Source organism: Kwoniella bestiolae, chromosome 6 (genome assembly GCF_000512585.2).
Source record: "Kwoniella bestiolae CBS 10118 chromosome 6, complete sequence".
NCBI classification, from domain to species: domain Eukaryota; kingdom Fungi; phylum Basidiomycota; class Tremellomycetes; order Tremellales; family Cryptococcaceae; genus Kwoniella; species Kwoniella bestiolae.
Genome location: NC_089246.1, coordinates 909,116 through 933,164, shown reverse-complemented (window position 1 = coordinate 933,164; position 24,049 = coordinate 909,116). Strand labels below are relative to the sequence as shown.

The 24,049-nt window shown below is 47.6% G+C and overlaps 9 protein-coding genes across 9 annotated transcripts; 4 read left to right on the top strand and 5 right to left on the bottom strand.

The window, feature by feature from the left end:
* Nucleotides 1-1,828: 1,828 nt before the first annotated feature.
* I302_107541 (uncharacterized protein) lies at nt 1,829-3,006 on the bottom strand (the record flags this gene model as incomplete). Its single annotated transcript, XM_065870477.1, has 6 exons — nt 1,829-1,875; nt 1,943-2,038; nt 2,112-2,517; nt 2,590-2,618; nt 2,709-2,803; nt 2,903-3,006. 6 exons carry the CDS (start codon nt 3,004-3,006, stop codon nt 1,829-1,831), a joined length of 777 nt encoding a protein of 258 aa, XP_065726549.1.
* A 932-nt stretch (nt 3,007-3,938) lies between these two features.
* Nucleotides 3,939-4,346, bottom strand: I302_107540 (uncharacterized protein; the record flags this gene model as incomplete). Its single annotated transcript, XM_019193328.1, has 1 exon — nt 3,939-4,346. One exon carries the CDS (start codon nt 4,344-4,346, stop codon nt 3,939-3,941), a length of 408 nt encoding a protein of 135 aa, XP_019044805.1.
* Nucleotides 4,347-5,570: 1,224 nt separating this feature from the next.
* On the top strand, nt 5,571-5,948 carry I302_107539 (uncharacterized protein; the record flags this gene model as incomplete). Its single annotated transcript, XM_019193329.1, has 1 exon — nt 5,571-5,948. The coding sequence occupies one exon, from the start codon at nt 5,571-5,573 to the stop codon at nt 5,946-5,948; it is 378 nt and encodes a 125-aa protein (XP_019044806.1).
* Nucleotides 5,949-6,533: 585 nt separating this feature from the next.
* I302_107538 (uncharacterized protein) lies at nt 6,534-6,968 on the top strand (the record flags this gene model as incomplete). The annotated part of the gene is made up of 1 exon (XM_019193330.1): nt 6,534-6,968. One exon carries the CDS (start codon nt 6,534-6,536, stop codon nt 6,966-6,968), a length of 435 nt encoding a protein of 144 aa, XP_019044807.1.
* Nucleotides 6,969-7,398: 430 nt separating this feature from the next.
* I302_107537 (uncharacterized protein) lies at nt 7,399-12,273 on the bottom strand (the record flags this gene model as incomplete). The annotated part of the gene is made up of 8 exons (XM_065870476.1): nt 7,399-8,313; nt 8,394-8,447; nt 8,512-8,649; nt 8,792-9,242; nt 9,342-11,104; nt 11,172-11,487; nt 11,651-12,067; nt 12,143-12,273. 8 exons carry the CDS (start codon nt 12,271-12,273, stop codon nt 7,399-7,401), a joined length of 4,185 nt encoding a protein of 1,394 aa, XP_065726548.1.
* A 700-nt stretch (nt 12,274-12,973) lies between these two features.
* On the bottom strand, nt 12,974-14,926 carry I302_107536 (uncharacterized protein; the record flags this gene model as incomplete). Its single annotated transcript, XM_065870475.1, has 9 exons — nt 12,974-13,254; nt 13,324-13,430; nt 13,506-13,614; nt 13,694-13,766; nt 13,858-14,004; nt 14,078-14,402; nt 14,494-14,595; nt 14,725-14,832; nt 14,907-14,926. The coding sequence occupies 9 exons, from the start codon at nt 14,924-14,926 to the stop codon at nt 12,974-12,976; spliced, it is 1,272 nt and encodes a 423-aa protein (XP_065726547.1).
* A 986-nt stretch (nt 14,927-15,912) lies between these two features.
* I302_107535 (uncharacterized protein) lies at nt 15,913-17,225 on the top strand (the record flags this gene model as incomplete). Its single annotated transcript, XM_019193333.1, has 4 exons — nt 15,913-16,064; nt 16,239-16,491; nt 16,614-16,759; nt 16,916-17,225. The coding sequence occupies 4 exons, from the start codon at nt 15,913-15,915 to the stop codon at nt 17,223-17,225; spliced, it is 861 nt and encodes a 286-aa protein (XP_019044810.1).
* Nucleotides 17,226-17,676: 451 nt separating this feature from the next.
* I302_107534 (uncharacterized protein) lies at nt 17,677-18,925 on the bottom strand (the record flags this gene model as incomplete). Its single annotated transcript, XM_019193334.1, has 5 exons — nt 17,677-17,928; nt 18,019-18,190; nt 18,259-18,324; nt 18,419-18,627; nt 18,722-18,925. 5 exons carry the CDS (start codon nt 18,923-18,925, stop codon nt 17,677-17,679), a joined length of 903 nt encoding a protein of 300 aa, XP_019044811.1.
* A 1,159-nt stretch (nt 18,926-20,084) lies between these two features.
* I302_107533 (uncharacterized protein) lies at nt 20,085-24,042 on the top strand (the record flags this gene model as incomplete). Its single annotated transcript, XM_019193335.2, has 4 exons — nt 20,085-21,625; nt 21,688-22,618; nt 22,704-23,054; nt 23,227-24,042. The coding sequence occupies 4 exons, from the start codon at nt 20,085-20,087 to the stop codon at nt 24,040-24,042; spliced, it is 3,639 nt and encodes a 1,212-aa protein (XP_019044812.2).
* Nucleotides 24,043-24,049: the final 7 nt, after the last annotated feature.

Sequence of the window (24,049 nt, the reverse complement as noted above, 5' to 3'; positions counted from 1 at the left end):
CTGAATTGTGAATATCGATGTGGTAGCCTGACACGGAGATAGGTGATATGCTACTTTCGGTGGTGAGGAAGGAAGGTATCAGCACACCATTTCAATATGAACTTTTGTATAACCCCGCCATCCATCCATCCGTCCATGAATGATTCACGAACACGAACATGGCTTATCTTATTTCGTCACATCGCAATTGGGATGGAGATAAGGTTCAAAAGATATGGAACAGGAGAGGTGATTTCCCAAAAGGATAGTTGAACTTACCGGGTTCACAAATGATCTCCTTCCCGGAAATTGCCTATCGATAAGCCCTCCCGACTATTAGGTTCGCACGAAGGTGTCCTATCTTCCTTTTGGTGTCTATAGACTAGTGATGAAAGGTATTGTGTTGTGAGTCGGAATAACCACCAAGTCTGTGAAAGTAGATGGCAAGGTTCAACAGAAAGAAGAATCAAGAAGAGAGAAAGAATCAAAGGCTTCTCCCTGATGGACGGTCGAGTGAATATGTGAGGAGGCAGAGTCACATCCTTCAGCTTCTGATTTCGATTCGACGCGTTAACTGATAGACGAAGAATGTATGGGAATTGATCTCGACTAGATCATCAGATCTGAATCATCCATCAATGATGAGTATGATTCATTCCGTTTAATTCCCTGTCGTACTGAGTGGGAGCAGCGAGATTGAGGGTATCCCATCGAAGTCTGGATAGGGTAGACCGGTGGTGGCTTGGTTCCCAGTCACGATTGATATCTCCCCTGTCTTACATTCTATAGAAATGAGGGTTATCTCAAAGGCACAATTTGGGCATATGTCTAAGTCTCAACCCCTCACTCACATAGACGTTAATCTCCAGACGTTTCGGTCTGAGTCCCATTGAATGGAGCTAAGACCAAATTACATTGCATTACTTGATCTTCAGCAGACGATTCTGCAAAGATGCGGTTGTTCATCTGCCAGACGACGTGGGCAGCTGTCCGATTATAGATGAACGGGAATGACGGGTGTGCATTGCGGAGAGCAGAGCTTCATACGGGATACCATCCCAGCTGATGGAAAGAACATCCGTCAGGACTATGACATAGTAGGAAGTACGATACAGCGGTACATCTGAATGGGAGCAATAGCAGATTAGGAAACACGGGATGGCAACGATGTCTCGGTCCAATTGGTAACCTATTCAATCACTGCACATGAATTTTCTAGGTATGAAGAGATTCCCTGAACACGGGATCGGCAGTGGCGGTGGCGGTCCACCTTGACCCTTCAACTCAAAATCAAGTTACCCTATGTGTACCCATCTGGCCTAAATTGACACTAATCTCTCTGAAGCCAGAGCGACCATGCTTAAATACGACATAGACATCATGCTTTGTCAGAACGTTCTGAGGCAACTATCCTCTGCCAAAAGGAAAATATTGGATGTTGTATGGAGAATTCTTCATCTACGGCCACAGAACCTATAAAACGTCGGGTCCCGTCAGCTCCCCGTAACTAAGTTGGGTATCGCTCGGTTAGTACCAAGGTGGGGGACCACTTGGGAATCCCGGGTGCTGTAGTTTTTGATTCTGTGACTGTCTGTTGTCAACACAAAGTCAAAGAACAAGATGCACAATGAGCTGTCGAACGGACATAAACTTGGAGACGAAGCAAGCAGGAGAAGAAGTCATCTCCGGTGTAGGCTGGTGTTGGTTGAGACCTGTTGTCACGGGATGGTTGTGTGATAGGTGACATAGGTATTGACAATACATGAGACAAGGTATGAACGATTACATACGATAACTTAGTCCAAAACGACAAGCAGGATAGAGCGGGCGAATCTACCAACCCTCTTCTTCAAGGGCAAGGTCGAGTTCGAGTGACCGAGGTATAAATTGTAGAAGCTGTCGGTCATGAGTAGTCATCAGCATCAAAGGTATTGAAGCCCCTACCAAGAGCGTAGGGACTCACTACTGGTAGTTGTGACTCCCAAAGTAGTTGTTGTCGCAGGTCCTACTCTCGTCTGGATATGAGTGGAAGTATCCGTCACTGTGGTCCTACCGTAACCTTTTCATACCGTACCTCATCAACATCAGCGGCAGGATCCCAGAATAAGTGGCTAAGAACGGGTCAGACTTACTCGTACGATCAGTAGTCACGGTGAAAGCGCAACTAGTAACAGTCACGATCGTAGTCGGAGTCAGAGTGGTCATGGTAATCTGAGTAGACGTAGAGGTAGTAGTAATGGTCGTACAACTCGGACCAGCCCTCTGAACCCCGGCCGGTAATCCCCCTCGAAGAACATCACTTGGTTGAGTGATTTGTCTCCTTTGATGGGGCTTGGCAAGCGGAAGACCAAGTTGTAGTCTCTCAGCGTTCGATAAACCTTGTTGGTCCGCCCATAGTCGATCTTGCTCAACCGAACGACGGCCGCCCGTTCGAGGTGTAGGACATGGTACCAAAATGGTTCGACCGGGTGAAGTGACTGTGATATAGTGTGTGGCGACCGTCGACGTCCGTGTGACAGTGGGTGTACGGGTTGTAGTCTATATCATAAGGTTCGTTTGGTCAGCAATTACCATCGCCAAACCACGCCAGGGATTGAAAATTGTATGCACAGTGTATATATCCGTTCTTCGATGATTGGCTAAGCGGTTGTTAGAATTCAGTCAGTCGATCAACCTTAAATCTCTGAATTCTTCGTGATAGAGCAAAGAGATACCAAGGTTGGACTTACTGACGGTCGTGATATGAGAAGGAGTCTCACTGCAAACAGCCTGTCGAATGGTTCTTGTCGAAGTGACGATAGTAGGAGCTACAGTAGTTTGAGTTCTAGCTCGAGATCAGACATCCGATCGGGCTATCAGCCCTCAACTACCCCAAGAATCTTACTTTGGATGGGATAGGATATGGTCACGCACGAGAACTTACGAAGTCACGACACTAGTCGCTGTAATCGTCCCACATATAGCACTATCGACAAAACCCAGCTGACCTAGCAGAAGGACTGCCAAGAGGACAACGCCTGATAACATCTTGTGATCTACTGCTCGATACCAACGGGCAGGTTGTCAGAGAGTTAGGGAGCGTTTTAAAGGGATAAGAGAAGGGGGACTATGAAAAATGACGAAGCATTCAGATGATCCCATATGATATCGCACATGTATACTTTATCTACCTGTCCACCCACAGCTTACCTGATATAATTCTTCCTGGCCGATTCTGCAAATCAATCTGATCGCCCAGAACTTTTGGCTGGTTGAAAGTCGTCGTACGCTCCACTCAGATGATTTCTCACCATTTTGCGGTATCTGTATGGCATCGCACTCTTCTTCGATGAATAACCATGATTTTCGTCTTTCGAACGAGCTGCTTGATGGCACCTTTGCACTTGTGTTAATCTAAAGACGGTCAATTTGCCAGATTAGGAAGTCACTCCGATCATGTGAGCACACATAATCACTCCTTCCAGGAGGGACAGGAAACCTCACGATGCGTATGACCAGAATGAGATTAGATTTTCGCACAGCGGGTCGATCAAACACAGCAATTAGCAAGTGTTTGATCGGTTGATGGTTCATTTGATTGCCTCAAAATGATCTATACGAGACCTCAACCAGATTTCTGCCAAAATGAGTTGTAAAAAGAGCATACGCAATTTACAACGTCATGTGACGAGATCATATGAAGAGATCAATTCATATATCTGACCGCATGGTATGCAGAAAGATCTTCAGCATAAGTTTAAATAGCGTCCGGATTCTCGTGTCTCAGCAATGGCGTGTTCTGTAGACCGTCGTGAGGACCGTTGATCCTGTTGTGCGCAGTTATGTATGTCAGCTCATTACCTTTTTTTGAATTCTGTTGGGAATACCAAGATTAACATATACTTGTTGTGGTCGTAGTGGATCTAGTGATGACCACCGGTCTACCGATCACCGATCGCAGATGAGTCTTCGTTTTCATTCTAGTTGTTCGTCTCGTATCTGAGATATGTCACGAGCAGCAACAAGATGAACAGATGGGCGTCTCGCGAATCAGCTGTTGGGATGAAAGCAGATGTGGTAACCTTGATGAGCTCTAACGTACCAGTGTGATAAATCGTTCTAGTCGCCGCACAGGTCCTAACTGTGATCCAGCTTGTAATTGGTGGTTTCTCGGTAGGGCCGAGAGTCATCACTTCAGTCTTGGTGACATGTCTAAACGTACAGCTAGGTTTGCCCGATGCTCTTCCATTTCGAATATGAGGTGTGGCGAGTGGTAAGCCGAGTTGCATCCTCTTTGCATTTGAGAGATCACCTTGATCGGCTCTTGCTCGTGGGGTGGGACAGGGTAGCCATACTGTGTTGCCTGGTGAGGTGACTGTGGTAGTCATGGTGTAGGTAGTTGTACTGGTAGTAGTGGGCGTTTCGGTTGTCGTCTATGTAAGGTGAATACAGGAGAACTTCAGTCGAGCATCAGAAACGAATAATTCGGCATCTGTTAGGCAAACTTACAGTATACACATCAATTTGTCTTGTGTCGGCTGGATGATTCATGCCACTTCCTCAACACTGATTCTGATCATACCTTACAACGAACAAGAGTGGAGGGGTAATCGGAATTCGCGCTCACTGACAGTAGTTGTATGATATGCGGTTTCACTACAGTATCCCTGGCTGATGGTGGTCGTTGAAGTGACTACATTTGGATCAAAAACAGTCGGAAGACTGAGTATAAACGCCAAGGAGGCATCAGCATGGCATGAGTTCTCCATATCGGGACACGTACACAGTAGCGGTGGTAATTTCAGTGACCGTCCCGCAGACAGCGCTACTGACTAAGAGTGATCTCGTCAGAAAGAGAAGGAGGTAGAAGCGGATCGACATCTTCAGGACTGTATCAATGTCATTTGGCTAAATGCAAGAATGAACTACTGAAAAGATGAGCCAACAAAATCCCTTTTCCATGTACAGTATGCGGCTTTTCAATGGGTATTGGGACGTGAGTGGTGTGTACAACGACTGTCTTGCAACATCGTGTCACGTACCTCTTCCTGAAACAAGGAGTTCCCTCTGCCATGACATCAAGCGATCTCATTGATCTTCCGCCAAATTGTTATGCTGATGTACTAAGTGACAACTAGAGGCGAAAGTCTTCTTCAATCGAATCAGTCTGTGAAGGATTGATCGACTGCTGCCGTACTCTGCAGCGACACTTCATTCAAGGCTACATTGCATTGCAATATGGTGTAATCTTATGCTCTCAGATACGAGTGCCAACTGACTTTGAGATCAAACCCGCTATCAAGAACCACGACATCCCCATACTGCTCTCAAGCAAGTAGGCAGTGTGAAGATAAACATCCAGCGGAGATACGATAGATTTGCAATCGCTACAAGGCTCCTTTCATACGCTTCCAAGAATTTTGAGCTAGTCACGTCATATCAGGTGAAACATGCTACCGAAGTGGAACTCATATACAACGTGCAAACAGTCAACCCTTGGAACCCCAACATTGCTATTCCTCGAAAGTTGCTCCTCCTTACTATAAGCGCCTAATCTCAAGTTTTCTATATTTTACCACCGAAACAGCAGATCGATCAAGCACTCAGACGTTATGACTGGTAGCAGCGATGCCAACGACATCAACGACACTTTCTCCCAAGCCACCACACTCAATGGTAATGCAGGATATGCTTCTCCCGAACGACCGAGATTTACACTCCCAGACGACCAGTCAAGAGCAACACAAGCTCTCACTACCACCACCGCCCTGGGCACTGGCACCGTTGCAACCATCGGTGCAGGTCACTCTCACATGACCCAGCCGAGTTCTGCGTACCGTACACGCCCATTCTCGGGGTATCAGTCGGGCACGGAATGTGCCAGCGATATTGCATGCGCTTTCGTCACTGCCTCTATCACAGCGGGAGCTGCGTTCGCGGCGCTCACTGCGTGTTTGGCCCGCGGAAATGATTGTAGTAATCCGTATTGATATGATGGAAAGGGATAGCAACCCACGTACCGGGAGTCTCGATTGTACGATTCCTCATTGAGGCCCGGCCCATGCATCATAAATGTGCGTATTACTTGCGCTACCCGCAGCTTTATTACTGTAGATGCCAGCACAGAACGAATGCTGAGAGTGTTTCATGCGTCGTTGACCTTACCTCCATTATGCTCTGAGATGGTCCGCTGGGTGTCCGCCCGGGTATCACCGTCAATCAGTATAAGTTGTACATTGCCACCCTATATCAGTGAAAACGAGAGCAGCTAATGCTCCGTTCAAACTCTGAAGATCTGCACTCAGGTGGAATCTCCCTTTCATGCGCCTTCACAGGAGTTGAGCGGTCCACATCACATTTCAAGAAAGAAGAAGCTTTTCAAAATCCCACAAAGGTGCTCAAGAAGGCACCAGAAGACTTCGTTAGACATCGAATAATCATAATTCCCAATTTGTGCCCTCTTACTGATCTCTTGCTTAGTCGTCATTGCAGTACTATATATACCCTTAACCGTCAATTACACTTTACCTTCAAAAATATATGTTGTGATAAGCAGATTGAATTACTGATACAGCATGACTGGGTCCCGCGATACCAACACCAACACCGGCACCAACACCATCACCAACCTGTCCAGAACCGACGCCAATAACAATGCCCGCAACAATGCCAACGACTCGTCAACTACAACGAGAACGATCACTGAGCAGTACGCTCCCCACAGGACACCTCAGTATGAGCCCGGAACCGTCACCGAGGTGTCAAGGACTGTCCAAGATACTACGACCACATCGGCCGTCATCAACATCGGCGAAGGACAGTCCCACATGACCCGACCTGTGGTTGAAGGCTTGTATTCGATCGGCGAGATGACTGGCTTGGGGACTTGCGCGGAATGCGGCGTGGGAATTGTTTATCCCGCATTCAAATGTGTGGCATGCTTGGGCTTGACTGGCTTCAGCATCGCTACTGTCGTGAGGACTGCCCAGTATGGGTGTCCCCCTTGGTGATCCGGTCACTTCGTCTGCGGTGGCGAAGTGCCTCGCCATTATAACTAAGATCCTGTCACCCTACATCGGTGAGAATCAGGACGCACTGTATATTGAATGACCATGTTGACTTGCGAAAATCGAATGTTTACCACGGAACTCGAATGAGACGCTACAATGTATTCATATCCCATGAAGAAGTACGTGAACGTGAAAATCTATATTAAACCAATGATTGATGTTTCCAATCGTGCCTATCAGATGTGATCGGAAAATGAGAAAGAAAATGCTATGATGAGAAAGAGAGGGATGATGAATTATGTGAAACTATGTATGAAGGAAGATGAATTCTCTCCTGTGTATCTCCATCCGTTCTCTCCTAATCTTTCAATCGAGTAAACACACACCTAGATATCTCCCGTCCACAAAGCCAGAGTTAAAGTGCGACTCATCATTCCTCCGCCGAATCATCCTGTGCCCTCTCAATAGCCTCAACAATCTCATCCTGCGGCACCCTAATTTTCTTCCCATCCACCTCTCTCTCCAATAACCCCTGATTCGTAATCTTCGTATCAGGCGAAACACCAGGTCCGAGCGGTGAGTCTTCTGTGGCAGCGGCAATAAGACTCGGATCGGGCGGAGAGAACGCTTCGTTCTGCCATTTATGCGAAGGGGAGGTGGGTGAATCCAATGATCCGAAGGGATGACCGGGATGAGCACCGTGTCCGTGAGAAGGCTTGCGTTTGGGGATGGTGATAGGTGAAGCTTTGGGTGATGTGGCAGGACTGGTAGTGATTGGTGGTAAAGATGTTGATGCTGAAGGTGAGGTGGCAACGGCATGACGCAGAGGAGAAACGGGCTGAGGAGAAGTGATAGCTTCTTTAGGTATCGTGTTTTTCACGGTATCAGGTACTCCAGGTAATTCCGCCCCCTCAAACCCAGGTGCTTCAGGTATAGTAGGTGATTCCGTCGGTGGGAGATCGACACCTTCGTCATCGCCCGCAAACGTCCAACCGCCATTCCCAGCAGACATAGAAATTCTCCTGGCTGCAGTACTAGATTCATCTTCGCTCTCCTCGTCGTCATCGTCACCTATATTGGGCACCACAATTGCCGTAACTCCATTCTCATCTGGATTAGCTGGCGTGGGATCACCGCCCTCTCGGAAGGCTCGATCGAACTCTTCAGCCCAATCTCGAGGAGTCAAGGGTATCTCGTTAGCCTGATTTGCAGCTTGAGCAGGCGGTTCAGCTCGGACGACCGAAGGAATCCAATCTTCATGTTCATCGCCAAATGGATTTTCAGCATTAGGAGTGGGCGAAGCGAATGATGGTGAGCTTGACGTGAAGTCGCCCCAACCGTCGTCCTGTAATATACGTCAAGAACAGTCAGCCTCGCTTCATACACAAGTTTACACAGATTGGGTTACGATTGCTCTCTACTCACTTCCTCAAAGTCATCCTTTCCGATCTGTCTACTTGGACCGGCAGTTTCCCAAGCCTAGATTTGCAGCGAGTCAGGTCAACAAGATTCTCTTATGTCCGGTAGGGCGAGTGTCACTCACGCCGAAATCATCATCGTTGCCACCAGCATTATTAGCCCAACCGGCATTACCAGTAGGCTGATACCAATCCGCATCGTCATCATCGTCAGACGAATCGGCAGGTCTTCTGCCCAGGCCAACACCAGAGTTTCTCCAGAACTGCAAATTCACGCGCAATCAGCTCTCAAGCCCTTCCTCCATCGTTCAAAGCATAATTATTGATCACCCAAACTTGCGACGGGGGAGATAATCCTTTTGGACACAAATGCCCGAACAAAAGAAAGGAGAGACGACAACTCACCCTATCCATCCCCTCTTCATCCCCCTCATCTCCCTCCCCAAAATCATCATACTCCTCCCCTCCACCTCTATTGATAAACCCATCCTGAGCGCTCGTCCTAGTAAGCGGTTCCCCAAATTTCACCTTATCACCTCTCTCATCATCATCCTCGTCCGAACTCGAATCATCATCGTCCCTCTTACTTCCCGAGGAACTCTCATTATCTCCAGATATACTCGATCCATTCTGATTGAGCGAGGACATCGGTTTACCCCCTGCGAGGGGTTTCGTATCTCTTGCTTTTGCCTCTCTGAGGGGACTTTCGACGAACTCTTCCCATTCTGATAAGATGAATGAATTTTTGATGCGGTCATATAGTTCTGGTGGACATCTCGCAAAGAACTTGACGAGTTCTTCAGATATTAGGATTATGTGGCCCATGTATGGTAATCTTGGTGTACGAGGCTGGGCACTGATCGATTTGATAAGTCAGCTATCCCATCTCCAATTGGCACACAAGATATGCCGCCCGAGTGATACCCATAATGTCATAGATAGAAAAACCACTCACACCATCCGATCATTCAACCTCTGAGCCTCTATAACCCTCTCAACCAACCTCGCATTGACAATCAACTCCACCACCAAATCACCGTTCAACCCGGGACCCAACCTTCCATTCAATATCTGCTGGAGTATATCATACACCACATGATGCATGAAATCGTTATTCGGATACTCGAAGAACAACTCCACAACTGTCGGCAAGACGGAATTCAAGATGTATTGTTTCTTGAGCTTATCGCCTGGTGCAAGGTACGGTTTGTTCGTGGGGATCGTTATAGGTGCAGGTGGAGCAACAGTGGTGTTGCTCGCCGGAGCGGGAGTTTCAGATAGATCTTGATCTTGACCTTCCGAAGATGCTATTGAGGGTGCTGCCGTGGAATTTGCGATGGCCACGTTCGATACGGCCCCACCCTCCGATACGGTCGACAAGGAAGAGGGCCTCGAATCTATCTCCATCACATCCCTCAGTCGCTCTGCATCAGCAGGTGAAGGCGGGGGAGGAACATCTTGACCGTCTGTCGATGGTCTAGGCAGTTCAAGTACTTTCGACGCCGAAGGTGAGTTAGACGGCGTGATATCGTTAACGTCATCCACATCTATATTCTCCAACATCTCTTCATCTTCCGAGGTGACTTCCTCTTCGGAACCAGTCAACGACGCATCGGTAGATCCGCACGATACCGGTAGTTCCCTAGCTTGAGTAACCTGATTCTCTTCTATCTGATTCTCGTCCTCTCCAGCCTGATCTCCATCTATGGCTTCTCCTAGAGCCTCGAGACCTTCCAACCCACCCGATAATATACCTTCTTCAGTATATGTAGGTCCAGTCCCAGGTGTACGATTGAATATCGACATATTCGAGCTATGCAGTAATTCCGCGTATAATTCTAATATACGGAATCGCTCGACTGTGAACGGTTTGGACTGAGCGGCCGATGCCGATCGTTGCTGTGATCTTGGATGTTTGACGAAATGGTGTAATTTATCGAATCGTTCACTGATTAGATCCAGTAAATGACCGAGATGGACTATACCCATGGTAGCGCTTATATCACCTAAAGCATCTTCCATCCGTTTCCTATCATTCTCTTCTCGTTCCCCTTGATCCTGCTCTGCTTCGGGTGCCGGCTGATCTTGAGGCTGCATCCTGACACTCATCAGGCGATTTCGCAGCGTATGGAACAGGTGAGGTTCTGAGAAATCCGAGTTGTTTCTGCGTATCACTTCTACCAGTATTGAGCATATATGCGTTAGGGAGGATGTCGCTGAAGCTATTGAAGGTAGAGGATGGGCGATGAATGGATCTGAAGGTGAGCTTTCTTCCGATTCTTCACCATTGGATCCTTTCCAGTTTTCATCGGTCAATTCGATATCATCCAACATGAATCCAATCATCGTCGTGATATTCGATTCCGATATCAGTTCTCTGATCAATCGATTATCCCTCGCACCCGTATTCTGCCCTTGTCCAGCTTGCTGCTCCATTGCGTTGCCTCCATGGGGGTTGAAAGGGGTCGGCGCACATAATGTAATTATCGATTTCAGAATGTCGGCAACCACTGTATGTACCGTTGTGGAATAATGAGGCGAGAGGAATTCGATAAGTCGAGGGATTAAACCTTCATCCGCTAACCAATCTATCACTCCTGTCACACCACCTTCTTCCGAGGAGACTATGCGGATTAGGATATCTTGAACCGCTGGACTTGCTATGCGGGCGACTATACGTTCGACAATATTCGGTATCGAGCGTATGAAGCGTATCATCTAAATCCCAGAGGTTTATCATCAGTCCGGCTTTGATACTGATTTGTAGTAGACACGAATGACTCACCTCAGGCGTCCGTTTCGTCATCAAAGCCCCATTGACCCTCATCCACATTCCTCTAATAACCTCTCTTCTCCTATCTCGTTCCTCATCCTTATCATCCCAAAATTCGTTTCTAGCCCTTTCCCTCTCTCCAGCCTGCTGACGCGATAATATCATAGAAGACGCTAGACTTGATTCTCCATTTGGTGTGTTCGCGTCTATCGGCGGTAAGATTGCATCCCAGAATGGTCCCAGCAGATATTCAGGGTTATGTACGATGGTTTCGGATACTGACCATAGTTCGGTACAGCATAATATTTCAGAGGCGAGGTTGGGATATCTGAACAGGATGTTTCGTCAGTCGTTTAAGCTCGGAAACACAATAGTTGTGAACATTCTTGAGAAACTGTCCATTCATCCTTCGCTCTTTCCCAATTCCAGTAATTCCACAATACCCAAACATGGCCATATGTTCCAATTCTTAACAGAATAATCAGACTCACCGCGATCGCTGCATATCCTCCTCCCCCTCCGATTTCCTTCTCAACCCCTTCCCCAACCCCACGTCCGAACCGATAAAATCATTATTCTCAATCACCCCCGAACTACTACCGCTATCCTCCTCGCCCTCCACCCCATGTTCATGTTCATGTTCATGTTCACTAACCAGATCCACATGAACCAAGTTGGCTGACCCAGATCCAGCAGCAAGTTCCAGCGGTGGACTACCCGGTCCAGTGCCCGGTACGTTCACCTTCGTACTGGCGGGAAAAGAGGATTGATAGGATGGTGAGGTCAATGCGAGGTTCAGGCTTCTTTCGTCCGCTTCTTCCGCTTGCTGGTTTAGCTCGTCTAGGCCTGAGACTACCCAATTTAAGAGGGATTTAACTGATTCTTCGCGGGATAGGTAGGACACGAGTCTAATTTGTATAATGGTTTAGCTAATCCCGACATTCGCTCGGAATATGATGAGAGAAAATCAAAGTCAGACCCACTTGTTATTCTGCGCCTTGCATTCATTCAGTATATCTTGTTCGTCCAGTATCTCCTCCAATGACGGCGGGACATCACGAGTGAGCAGAGCGTCCAAAGTGGAATTGGAGGCGAAACTGAACCTCCACAACATGATGATCTTGGTCTACCTGCCGAAAAGATGTGTGCACGGTGGGTGGGTGGGTGTAAATGAAGAAGATAGATGGATGGATGGATGGACTGATTGGTCCGTTTGTTGGTCAAAATGTTGGATGTTGGATTACCCGGTGACGGACCGATGACAAGATGCTAAGAGACTTTTGCTCGCGTGCTGTTTGTATACAACCTAAAGAGAAAGGAAGAAGAGGCGAAGGAAAGGGAAAGGGGAGTTTTACTGGTTGCGTATCTCGTTGATCATTGGATGAGTTTGATTTGTATGGACCCAGTCGTAGATGTCGAGCGAGAGGTGAAGAGCGGACTCATGCACTGATTCTTGTGGTCAGGATATATGTCTGGGATGGGCTGTGAATGGTATTCCACCTTCCATCTTTTTATCATGTAATCATACTGTAATCATCTCATCTTTATCAGGTCATCGGTATACTGTGTTACATTTCGCACTCGGCCGTCTATTGCTAATTTCCGGGGAAATGTGGCAAAACGTGGCGACCCCAATTCAACCGAAATATCAAGGGTGGGTTCGAGAGTATCTATCTACCTAATCTTTGATTCGATAAGCATGCATATGTACTGAACCATTCCCCGCCTGATGCCCTAATGCGGTTACTAGCTACCAGAAAAACGAAAAACAGATATGTATGTGTATACATGAAGACGCCTCCCTCCGTAGTGGACTACAGCTTACTAACCAAATCCAATTCCCCCCTAGCCCATTGCCTAATCAGTTGTCCAGCAATAGCCGTCGAAGGCGGAACCCTGCTCAAACCCAATTCACCTTCCTTGGCAACCAGCTCATCAGGCTTCTTCTCAGACGGTGCCAACGCAGCGGAAGATTCCTGATCATGGTGTGATTGGGCCTTGTCGTCGAGCTGCTTGTAATCTTTCTTACTGAATGTAGAGCCGGAAGGGGAAGAGATGATGCTTTGAAGTAATGATTTGGGGAACCATTGGGCGTCTGTCCCATACCATATCATTAATGAGCTTACGTCCAGGAGCATAATGGTTGAGAAGGTGTCAGACATACCTTCAAGCTCATTATCCAGATCTAACCTGATAGTTTGTCCGTCCTTTGCTCGTCCAAAGGTACCGACCATCAAGTTCGATGGGAAAGGCCAGGGTTGACTCGATGAGCTACATTCATAGCACATTAACGATCAGCATCGACTCTATCTGAGAGTATGAGTGCCACCATGGTCTAATACTTACTACCTCACAGGTCCAACTTCGATACCTGCTTCTTCCAACACCTCTCTTCGGGTGGCATCTTCAAATGTTTCTCCAGGTTCGATGAATCCAGCAAGACATGAATACATTCCTGCAAATTGATGCCCGAACTCATATCAGCTTCATATTTTTCTAGAAATGGAAGTAGGCTAAGCTTTAGGAACACTTACCTTTTGGCCACGATTTCTGTCTACCCAATAACATCTTCTCGCCGGTTGAATCCAAAATACCCATAATAATTACCTGTCAATCCAACAAAGGTGTTTTTGCATCAGTACCAATGCCATGTAACAAGAAGAGACACGAAGCAAACGTATGATGACGTCGAACTCACAGGATCCGTTCTGGGATAAGCAAAATTATGTAACCCCTTAGTCGAGAAACAGGGTTCCTTCCCCTCAATAGGCTGAACAGAGGACAAACAATTCCTCTTCCACCCCGCCCAGAGAGAATAGGTAGGCGACCCACAAGCAGGGCAGAACTGATGGAACCCATAATATTAGCCATCATGCCCATGTAATCCAATAGCCATTGAGAACGCCAACAAGACACACCTTATTCCTAGCATTCCAATCCACCAGCGCCCTCCCCTGAGCATACACCCCAGCGTCCCATGGACTCATATTATTCCCAGAAGACCTCGCATCTCCCCATTCTCCATTCTCCCTCTCTAGCAGTTCATCCCAGTTAAGCGTATCCCCCTGAGCATCGAGCGCGAAATAAGCTGGACCCTGGGGGTTGAGGTGGTCTACCTTGGAAGACGAGTTGGTAGTGGGTGATTGGCGGTCGTCGATACCTAGGAATACTAGAGGAGGTTGCGTATGGGGCAGACGGGAGGTTTCGTAATATTTCTTAGTCTCTGATGAGGCGTCTGATGGGCTGTGGTATTGTGTTTGGATATCAATTTTCCGGTCTATTTTCAAGTCCAATGGGTGGTTTGAGATGAAAGGGGGTAAGAGAGGAGACTTACGCAACTCCAAATTCCTTTCCCAGTTCATCATCGCCCAGTTGATTCTTCGTCAAGAACAATATACTGCCTGATTCATCCTTCTTCATCAATGGTTTACCGTCTCTGCAAATAATCAGATGTTAGCCCGGGATATTCATTTACTCCTGGGCGAAAAGGAGATACTGAATCGAAATTAAAAGCTGAACAGGAGTATACTGCCAATGAGAGATGGAAGTGAAGTAGAAGACTCACTTGAACACCAGAAACCTAGTCTCGGGATCATTTAGATGTCGATTCATAACCTCGCTGGAATGTCGCTGGAACGCTACCCTATTGAGGGGCGGTTGACCCGCATAGAAGCTATAGTATGGATATCAGCAGTCAGTCTCATTGCTTGATAGACAACTCAGCAGAGTCGTCAAAGTCGTTCTCACTTTACAATGTTATCCCCCATGTAGACTGATTTCTCTTTGTGCAGATTCACAGCAGTGCTTGATATTCCTCTAACAGACGTAGAAGGGTAGAGTAAAGTGCGGCAGAGAGAAGAAGTTCGATTCGAATAGCCAGTCAGAATCCCTCTAGATTCGATAGCCCTATATACCTGTTGATACAAAGTTCTATTCCGTATAGCTCGGAGCAATTTGCTAGTGGTCCTTCCAATCATTCACCAAGGATCTGATCACCTTCGATGGAGATTCTACCGATTAGAAGTCGGAAGATGAGAAAGGAAGGAATTGATGTAGAGGATTTGGACTACTCGGTTTGTCTCGTGTGAGATAGAGGGCGGACTGTCGGTTGAGGATTTTGGAATGGTTTATGAGATGTGAGATAATAGTTGAAGGGAAGGGCGTTGATTGATAAGCTACGCTCTCCAAAAGCATAGAATCCATGCTCATAACTCCGGTCCGGGATGATCGGATATCGCCGCCTTCCTTTGCGTCTTTGCATACATCGCCAAACCAGATGGACGCAATTTGTGCGGACACATGTATATGGATTCGAGATATGCTTGCATCGTATTGGTATTCACCAGGCTTCATGATCAGGGTAGAGCCCGTGCTGGGTCTGCTTGGAGAGTGTAGACAGTTATAGCTTGCATCTGTCAGTAGACGGTGCAATTGTCATAACTAGACTGGTGACTTACCCCGCACTACCCCTGATAATCCAGGCACAAACCCATGACCTCACACCTAGAGTACCGATACCCATAAACTCTGATTTGTCGATCGTGAACAAAGTATTCAAAGATCTTGCCTTTCTGCCGATACGATGGATGTGACCGAGGAGATGGATATTCATCGATGAGCTCATAGTACACGCATACGAGTCTCCTTCACCTCGGCGAGGTATAAGAACCGCTCCTGTACTCCCAAGGTCAGGTGTACACTGTTGCCATTTGACCACTTGCCCTCTTATATATATATACGAACACTCCAAGTTATGTCCATCCCCGATCCAAGACGAAATTCCACTGAACCACTATTACCTGCTCCATCTACTGAATCTGAAGATATTCATCAATCAACTTATCCATTGGCCAATATGGGTGTATCACTTTCTACCGCTAGGGTCATTGCGCCCGCTTCGTTCTTGTGAGTGTTTGTCCACCTCTGTTCAAACTGGCATCAAGTCAAATGGATGAGCGACCAACTTTAAACATCTATCAAGAGCTCCAATCCATCTCTTTGGCCCCTATGCCTTTTCGATCCCTGTTGATCCTCTCCATGACGACGGTCTGCTAACGTTTTGCCCACCCACCCGCCCAGGATCGACTTCGCCTGCCAACTCTACGGCATGCTCTCCTCCCCCAACATGAAAGACATCCACGATGCCAACCCCTGTTCCTTCTCCCCCCAACCATTCGCCATTGCGGGGTTCTTCACTCCTCAACAGGTCCTTCAGTTGATCTGGCTCAGAGAGCTGTATAGATCAGACAGACAGGTCGAGGGGAATACATTGAGATATGCTCCGTGGTATTCTTTGGGTAATGCTTGTATTGCTGTGTGGATGTTGTTTTGGGTGGGTCAAGTTCTTTACCCTGTCTCATAACTACACCATCATCATTGCTATAATCATCCAAGACTGCCATAGCATTCCCATTCCGAAGTTACTATGCTGATTCCATTTGTAATTCTTTGTAGAACAAGAACAACCTCAAAGGATCAAACGTTCTAGTAATGATCAACACCCTCACTCAACTCTACTACACCTTTTTCCTGAGGGACCCTGCGCCCAAATCGTACCAGAGCAAATTGACCAACGCGGTTAACATCACCTTTGCGGGAGTGTAAGTTGTTTTTCATCTCACATCAATCCCACTACTACAATTACAAGCTATCACGTGTACAGACAATTCTTCACGCCATCCCCAATACAAGCAGATCATACCCCCCGCAAAATATAAGCTAAGAGAGATCAACCGCTAATCTATATGGTCGCACAGCGGAGTCCTAGACCTCTTCCACAACCTCACAGCAGCCTACTTCCCCTCCATCCCCCCTAACCTCCTCGTCAAAGTCGCTACCCCCCTCTTATCCCTCTTCACTGCCGTATCAAGCCCCCTGTTGTTCAGCACCTGTATCGCGTACGATCTCTTCGGCGTAGCTGTGGGCCAACATCAGCTCGCTACCAAGGCTTTGAACGGTCTGGGAGGAGGTGGAGGTGAAGGTTGGGCGAGACTTTTGGGTGGGGTAGGACTGGGGGTGGTGGGGATTGTTGGAGCTAGGGCTTATGGGGGAGCTAAGTGGGTTTAAGGGCGCTCTAAGCACCTCAAGATATCATTTAGCTTGGTAGAACAGATAGTAGTTTGCTGGAGTAGGTTTGTCGGTGTAGGGAAGGAAGAGGTAGCTGAGTATCGCAGCGATATTCTTCGTTTCATCGTGTACGATGGACGTCTGTAATTGCGGAATGTTATCAGTAGAAATCTAAGATAGTATATGATTGGTATGTATGATTAGTAAGAAGTGCCAGACACATCGTGCATTCCATTTCCAGTTGAGAAAGCCTCTGAATCTGGTTCAGAGATCAGAGACCAGAGACTTGAGCGTAATTGAGGTTACTGGGAATCTTTGCAATTCAGAGAGGTCATTGTGTTTTCATTAATGCGATAAGGTATATCATATGATGCAAGGTATATCTCCACTGCAGCTCGTCTCTTATCTCCTCGTCTACTTGTCTAGAAATGTACCCCATATCTTCTGGGTTCTAGTCATCCGCCAAATTGGTCCAAACCTTCACAACGTCCCCCTCCTCCTCCAGCAGATCCACAATCTTAAATACGCTCTCCGCTGTGTCCTCCGTTATCCCTTCTCCTTCATTCACGCCTTCTTCCAGTATCTGCAGTGGATCGGTGGGAACGTAGACTAGATCGGACGATTGGACGGCGTAGTGTGAGGTATACGGTGGGGAGGATATCAGGGTGGTGAGGGAGGAGAGGGATGAGGTGGGTATTGAAATCTACAAGTCCATCCGGGATATTAGCTCGTCAGGCAAGGAAGACAATTCAGGTAAACGAAGCCTGGGTTCTGAGGGTGAGGTCAAACCCACCTCAAATTCTACACCTCCGTCATCTCCTTCTACCTCCCTTACATCCTCTGCACCATTCTCTACGGCAATGTCGAATAGATGGTCGAACCCCGCTTCTGTCGACTGAGGTTCAGGTCTGAGGACAATCAAGCCTTGTTTGTTGAACATGAATAGTACAGGGGAGGTACGTGCGCTACCATCGCGGTAATAACAAGTCAGCATGATTAGGCCTACCTCTAATGTAAGAGAGAGAAAGCTTACCCATTCTTAGATAAGATCTCTTTCACCCTCTTAACTGTCCTCGCGGGATTAGCAGTGACACATTCACTATTCCCCGATCGCCCACAAAACATCAGCGACCCTACACTCACTTGTGCATAATGATACAACAGATAATTGTAATTTGAAATAATAAACTCACACAAGCATCACAACCTTCCCCCCAGGCGCAACAGCCTCATAAACCACGTTCTGGCCAGTCCCGTCCGATACGCTCTTAGCCTTCGCCATGGCATTTTCGATCCCCTGTTTCGTCAGCCCCTGCTCTTTCGCTCGTTGTAGGGCGGTGGCGAGTTTGGAGTTGAATGAGGGGTCGGGCGAGAGAGGGGGTTTCATAGCTGTTATGATTTCCTAGATAATCATTACGCATTCTGATTATCAGTTTTGCATACCTCCTGCTGGAGAACAAGACATGGTATTGGAAGATGACAGGCGCTCGACTCACCCGTGATAGCTTCGCGAACAACGCTCCCCTCTCTTTATCTGCTGCGCCCTTCTTATGCCTTATCTTGGACCATCTGTTGTGGCCCGATCCCACCGGTACAGAAGTGGTAAAACATCGACATGGTGGTCTTGGAATGGTCAGGACTGACCGAGAAGGTCCCGCTTTGGCTGTCGTCCGGAGGAGAGTTGTTGGTAGTAAACTCATGATGCTGTGTTTTCCTTTGGTGTTGATTCTTAAGAATGCAGGTAGCGCTGGAAGTATCTCTTCTCAAGGACAACAAAAACAAATATACCACGGTCTAAAGTGTCCAACATCCCTTGAATATCGAAGAAAGCTGAAATAACGTGATGATCGCGTGGGTGGACCCAGCGATGGACCGGAAATGTCCGAGACAACCTATCCAAAGGTCGATGAGGCCAAAGCGACCAATAGCTTGCTTGTTTTGAGAGGATAACTGTATATCTTTCTTCTGCCTTTTCTGACTGGAGAATGCGCAATCATCACACCTATCAGAATCCATAGATCCGATATAACTGATGGAAAATCTGGAGATGTAGACGGAGACTCATACCAGAGGGGGAACATGGCTTCATGTGGTCCGCCTTAAAAATAAGGAGCGTAACAAGGACAATAAAGGGGGATGATGATACACACGGACTAAACCCCTCCTTTCCCCCTGATCGTTGGGCGATTGTTTGATGTGTATCCTTGTGTGTGTACTTGTGTGTGTATATGAAACAATGGCCTGTGCTCATCACTTTCACTCTAGTCAGCTCATCATGCAATGATCGTTAATCACCAAACCAAAGACTGGACACGTCTACGGAGGATGATCCCACTCTACTGCATGAGTCGCTGATGATATGATACCCTCACTTCAACACCAACGGATCACAGGAATATCCCATCACTTTACATCGCTGGTGTCAAAGGCAGTCTTCAACAGCATCTTGTAATGCATATGGGTGGAATATCGACGATGGGCCAGTCATCTTGTGTGTGAATGCACACTCTTTGTCTCCTTAGCGCAGTGTCCATGTTCACGAGGTCATGCCAACCGTGAGTCATCATCTCTCATTCCAGTGATTGATCTGACCTTGATTTATGCTTGATAGCCGATACGACGCAATACGATACATCCCACCCACACACTAATCAATTACACGTCCATCTCAACATCATACCTTAGCTTGGTGTACCTAGCCCCCTCACTCCTATTGTTCTCCCTACCTCGTTCAAAATCGGTACAGTTGTATATCAATATCAGTCCTTGCTTCTCAAGAGGAAAGGGGACCATCAATCCCCCTCTTCCTCTTCCTCTTCACCTCACTCAACACGCCTTATAAACGACCAAATCTCAATTATGCTTCTTCCCATCACCCCACCCCGCCCCTCCATATCACTACCTCCCTCTCCATCAATCCAATCCAGCAACCCATTTGACACTCCATCATCGACCCTTCAGATACCTCTCGAAGCTCTTCAGTCCACTTCCACACCTCATTCTACAACCATCACGCCCAGTACGACCACAGCAACGCCCAATAGGGAAGTACGCACAGCATACGTAGCTGAACGCAGCTCCGCAGATTTGATCAGCGTTCTTGATCTTGTTACTCCTGACAAGATGGCAGGTGGAATACGAAGTAAAACTATCTCTCCACCTCTCACACCGGAACGAAGCCATTTTCAAGAGAACACCCAAACTTCGCCTGTTGCCATGACGACCAAAACACCCTCCCCTCAACCTTCCACCCGACCGAAGGTTGCAGGATCAAACGAACCATTCATCTCGCCACCTCGTCCACTCAGACCAGCAATCTCACCACTCGACATGGAAGACGATGAGATTGAAGAAATCGCTGATCATCCTCATTCCCTATCTGCATTCCGACAATCGTCACCTAGAGATAATACCTCGAGACCGAAACCGGGAGCCGACCAATCATTCTGGAGATGGTCCAACGCTACCTCCTCTGTCGCTCAATCTGAACAATATCCAAATCCCCATCCGCCCGCTCCAGCATGCTCGTACACTTACGCATCATCCATCTCCCAACCACCCGAGATGGATAAGTCCTTTTTGAGGATGACTCGTACAACCATATTCTCAGATTTCAGCGCTCCCTCCACCGTACCAGATGTTCCGGATCCTAGTACTTTACCGATCCCCTTCAGAAGACCATCAGCACCCAACGGCATGACATTACTCTCTGCTATTCCCGAGGGAGGAGTCATGAACAATCAGAATAATCTGGGCACTTCACCTGGAAGGGAAGAATCGGACTTAGAACATGATGAGGAGTATCATCCGGATATCGAAAGAAGGTCCAGCGCAGGTACATTCGGGTACAAGAATCCCAGATCAAGTATCATAGCTTCCGTCCGATCAAACTCTTATGAAGATCCTCGTAAACATGACCCTCGAGTTAACCCTTTCAACTCCCCACCACCTGTCTCCTCTAGAACAAGACCCAGACCTGTATCGATGTCTTCCGCGGCACCTAGCGAGATGAATTCTGCGTCCGCGTACTCCGGCAGAGCACTGGATGATACTGCTTTAGAAGCTCGAAAGGCTCTTGGGGTGTTTACCCCGGAGAAAGGCAAGATAATACATAAGCATCAAGAGAGTGAAGCTGAAATTGAAGATTACCTTAAGAAAGCCAGTGAGAGGAATGAACGGAGGATCGTACCTACCGATAGGGCATCATCACCCACTAAGAACGGATTGCAACCTCCCATAGAGCTTGACGGAGATGAAGAGGACGAGGATGGTGCGCGAAAGAGGTTGACTAGGAATGGAAGTAAGATTGAGAGGATGCTGGGTAAAGGTGCTGAGAACGCTCGAGTGGTGATGGAGATGGATAGAAGGGCGATTGAAAGTGTGATTGAGCAAAAGCCATCGTAAGTCAACTGTCATCTTAGAAACACTGTCCAATGATTAGCTGATCATCCATCAACTTAAGCCCCGGTCTTCCACCCCCATTACGTAGTCATAAACCCTCATCATCCATGCCCAACTCCGCTGGAGCACTCTCACCCATCAGCCCATCTCGACCCGCCATACACAATCGATCTCATACTCTTGCACAGGCCGAATCCATCTCTTCACCTCCCATTACATCCCATGCTCACACGCATCTGAGATCAGCTTCAATCGATTCTCTTCCTTCTCTCCATCCATCATTGAGCGAATCTATCAATACCCTTTCCGGTCTCCTACCTCCCTCGCCCACTAGAACCAGAACGGAGGCTAAACCCTTACCTCCTACCAAGGTGAACGTAGGCCGATTCACCGATATCAGAGCAAGGAATGATCTCACCCCTGAACAGCGTGCTATCCTCTTACGAAGGACTAGAAAGCTCGAACAGATGTTGGGAGAGGCTTTACCCGAGAATCAAGTTGAAAAGCTCGTTATAGATCCTATCAATTCAAGTTCCACTTATCTGACCAAGAGTTCTGAGGACTCTTCATCTAGATTACCAGAGTGGGAGAGGGATGATGTCCTGCCGCACCGAATGAAGGAGTCTTCTTCCTCTGAACAGAGGGACAATGTGGGTATGAGCAGATCGAAAAGCTCTTTAGCGGATAAAGCTAAGGCTGCACTAGGCTTTGGACCCGGTGGCAGAGACGATCTGAAGGTGTATGAGTCCCGTTCGTTACAGGAATCACACACTATATCAAGAGGTAATTCTTTCAATAATAGTCAAGGAGGCGTTAATCGATCATCTTCGTCACCTGAGGATGATAAAAACAAAGACAAAGAAAAGGGGAAGAGTCAAGCTAGTTCACCTACTACGCCTGCTACGGCTACTACTACCGGTTCGAGCTGGCCTGCAGATGAGAACGATGAGGAGGAAATGATAAGGAGGAATAGGAGACAGCAATTGGCCAAGGTATGTACTGTGCATCGTCTGGTCATTCTCATCAAAGAATGGGAGTCAAAGCTAGGAGGTAAAGCAGTTGATAAGGATGAAATAGTTACATAGATTACTGGGCGCACCAATCCCCCCAGAATTACTCAATCCCAACAACCCCACCTCACCTTCATTTAACACCACCACATTCAACTTTCCCACTCAAGGACTGACAATCGGTAGATCCCCCTCACCATCCCAACAATCATATATCTCTTTCGAAGATCCAACACCTACGAAATGGTCCTCGAGGTTGAAAGTCCCCTTGAGGAAGAAGGGCAGTTCGACATCCACCTCGACCCTGGTGGTGGCGGATGATCAGAGTTTTATTGATTTGAGCGAGTCGAGGAGTAAAGCGGGATTGACGAGGGAGGAGAAGAGTGCGGCGAGGAAGAGGGCGGCGAAGTTGGAGCAGGTGAGTGCGGTTCTGGCAGGGGACGGAGTTGCTTCTAGTCGGGTATAATTGTTCTTTTGGTATATTGGATATGGAAGTGGGTGTACAAGTGAGATCAGAATACTAGTACCCACGAACGAAGAGATCTTGCAGAAGAAGATGAGACGTGCTGAATTGATGACTTGTCTCTCAGGTACTAGGCGATAAACCCCCTCCAGAATACTTGCATAACCAATCAGCGTCATCCACTCCTCTACACTCCCCCTCACCTCGATCTCGATCTCAATCACATCCAGCTAGAACACCCACCCCACCCACAGGAAGTACTGCTCGACCTACCATCACAGGTATGAACCAAGACAGAGGATCAGCGTACGATGCATATGTAGCCTCGCTCGAAGGACTGTTATACCTTGTCGAAAACGATCAATCGAAACTAGGTGAAATGATGGATAGTATCTCCCTGATCTCTCCTCCTACCTCACCGACCAGACCAAGTGGACCAGGCTCTCAACAAGGCCATGGGTATTCCAAGTCCGTCGATAGCAATACAAGCACAAGCAGAATCAAAACTCCAAGTCCACCCTCACCTTTAATTGATTCTCCACAAAGTCCCAGATCGTACGATCGTCCCGTGGACTTTTTAGAGTTCGAAGAAGACGAGGTAGATAGGGAATCGCACCAGGCCAGAAGGCGACGTACGGGAAAGCTCTCCCAGTTCTTCGGTGAGAATGTGAATATCAGTGTACCCTTCGATGAGCTTCCTCCACCACGTAATATGGGTACGAGTAATAGTAATGGTGGGGCTGGGAGTGGGGGAGGGAATAAGTGGTCGAAGAGGAAGGAAACGCTTGATGGGATGTTGGTTGAATTATGGAAGAATGTCCAGAGCGAAGTTGGTAGGGGGAATATCAAGGGAGATCAGGGGAGGAGACTGGAGGAGCTGGTGGGGCTTGTTAGGAGTCGGGAGGCTGGGCTGGGCGGGAGGGGGAGGTGGGAGATGATTTAGGGTTCAG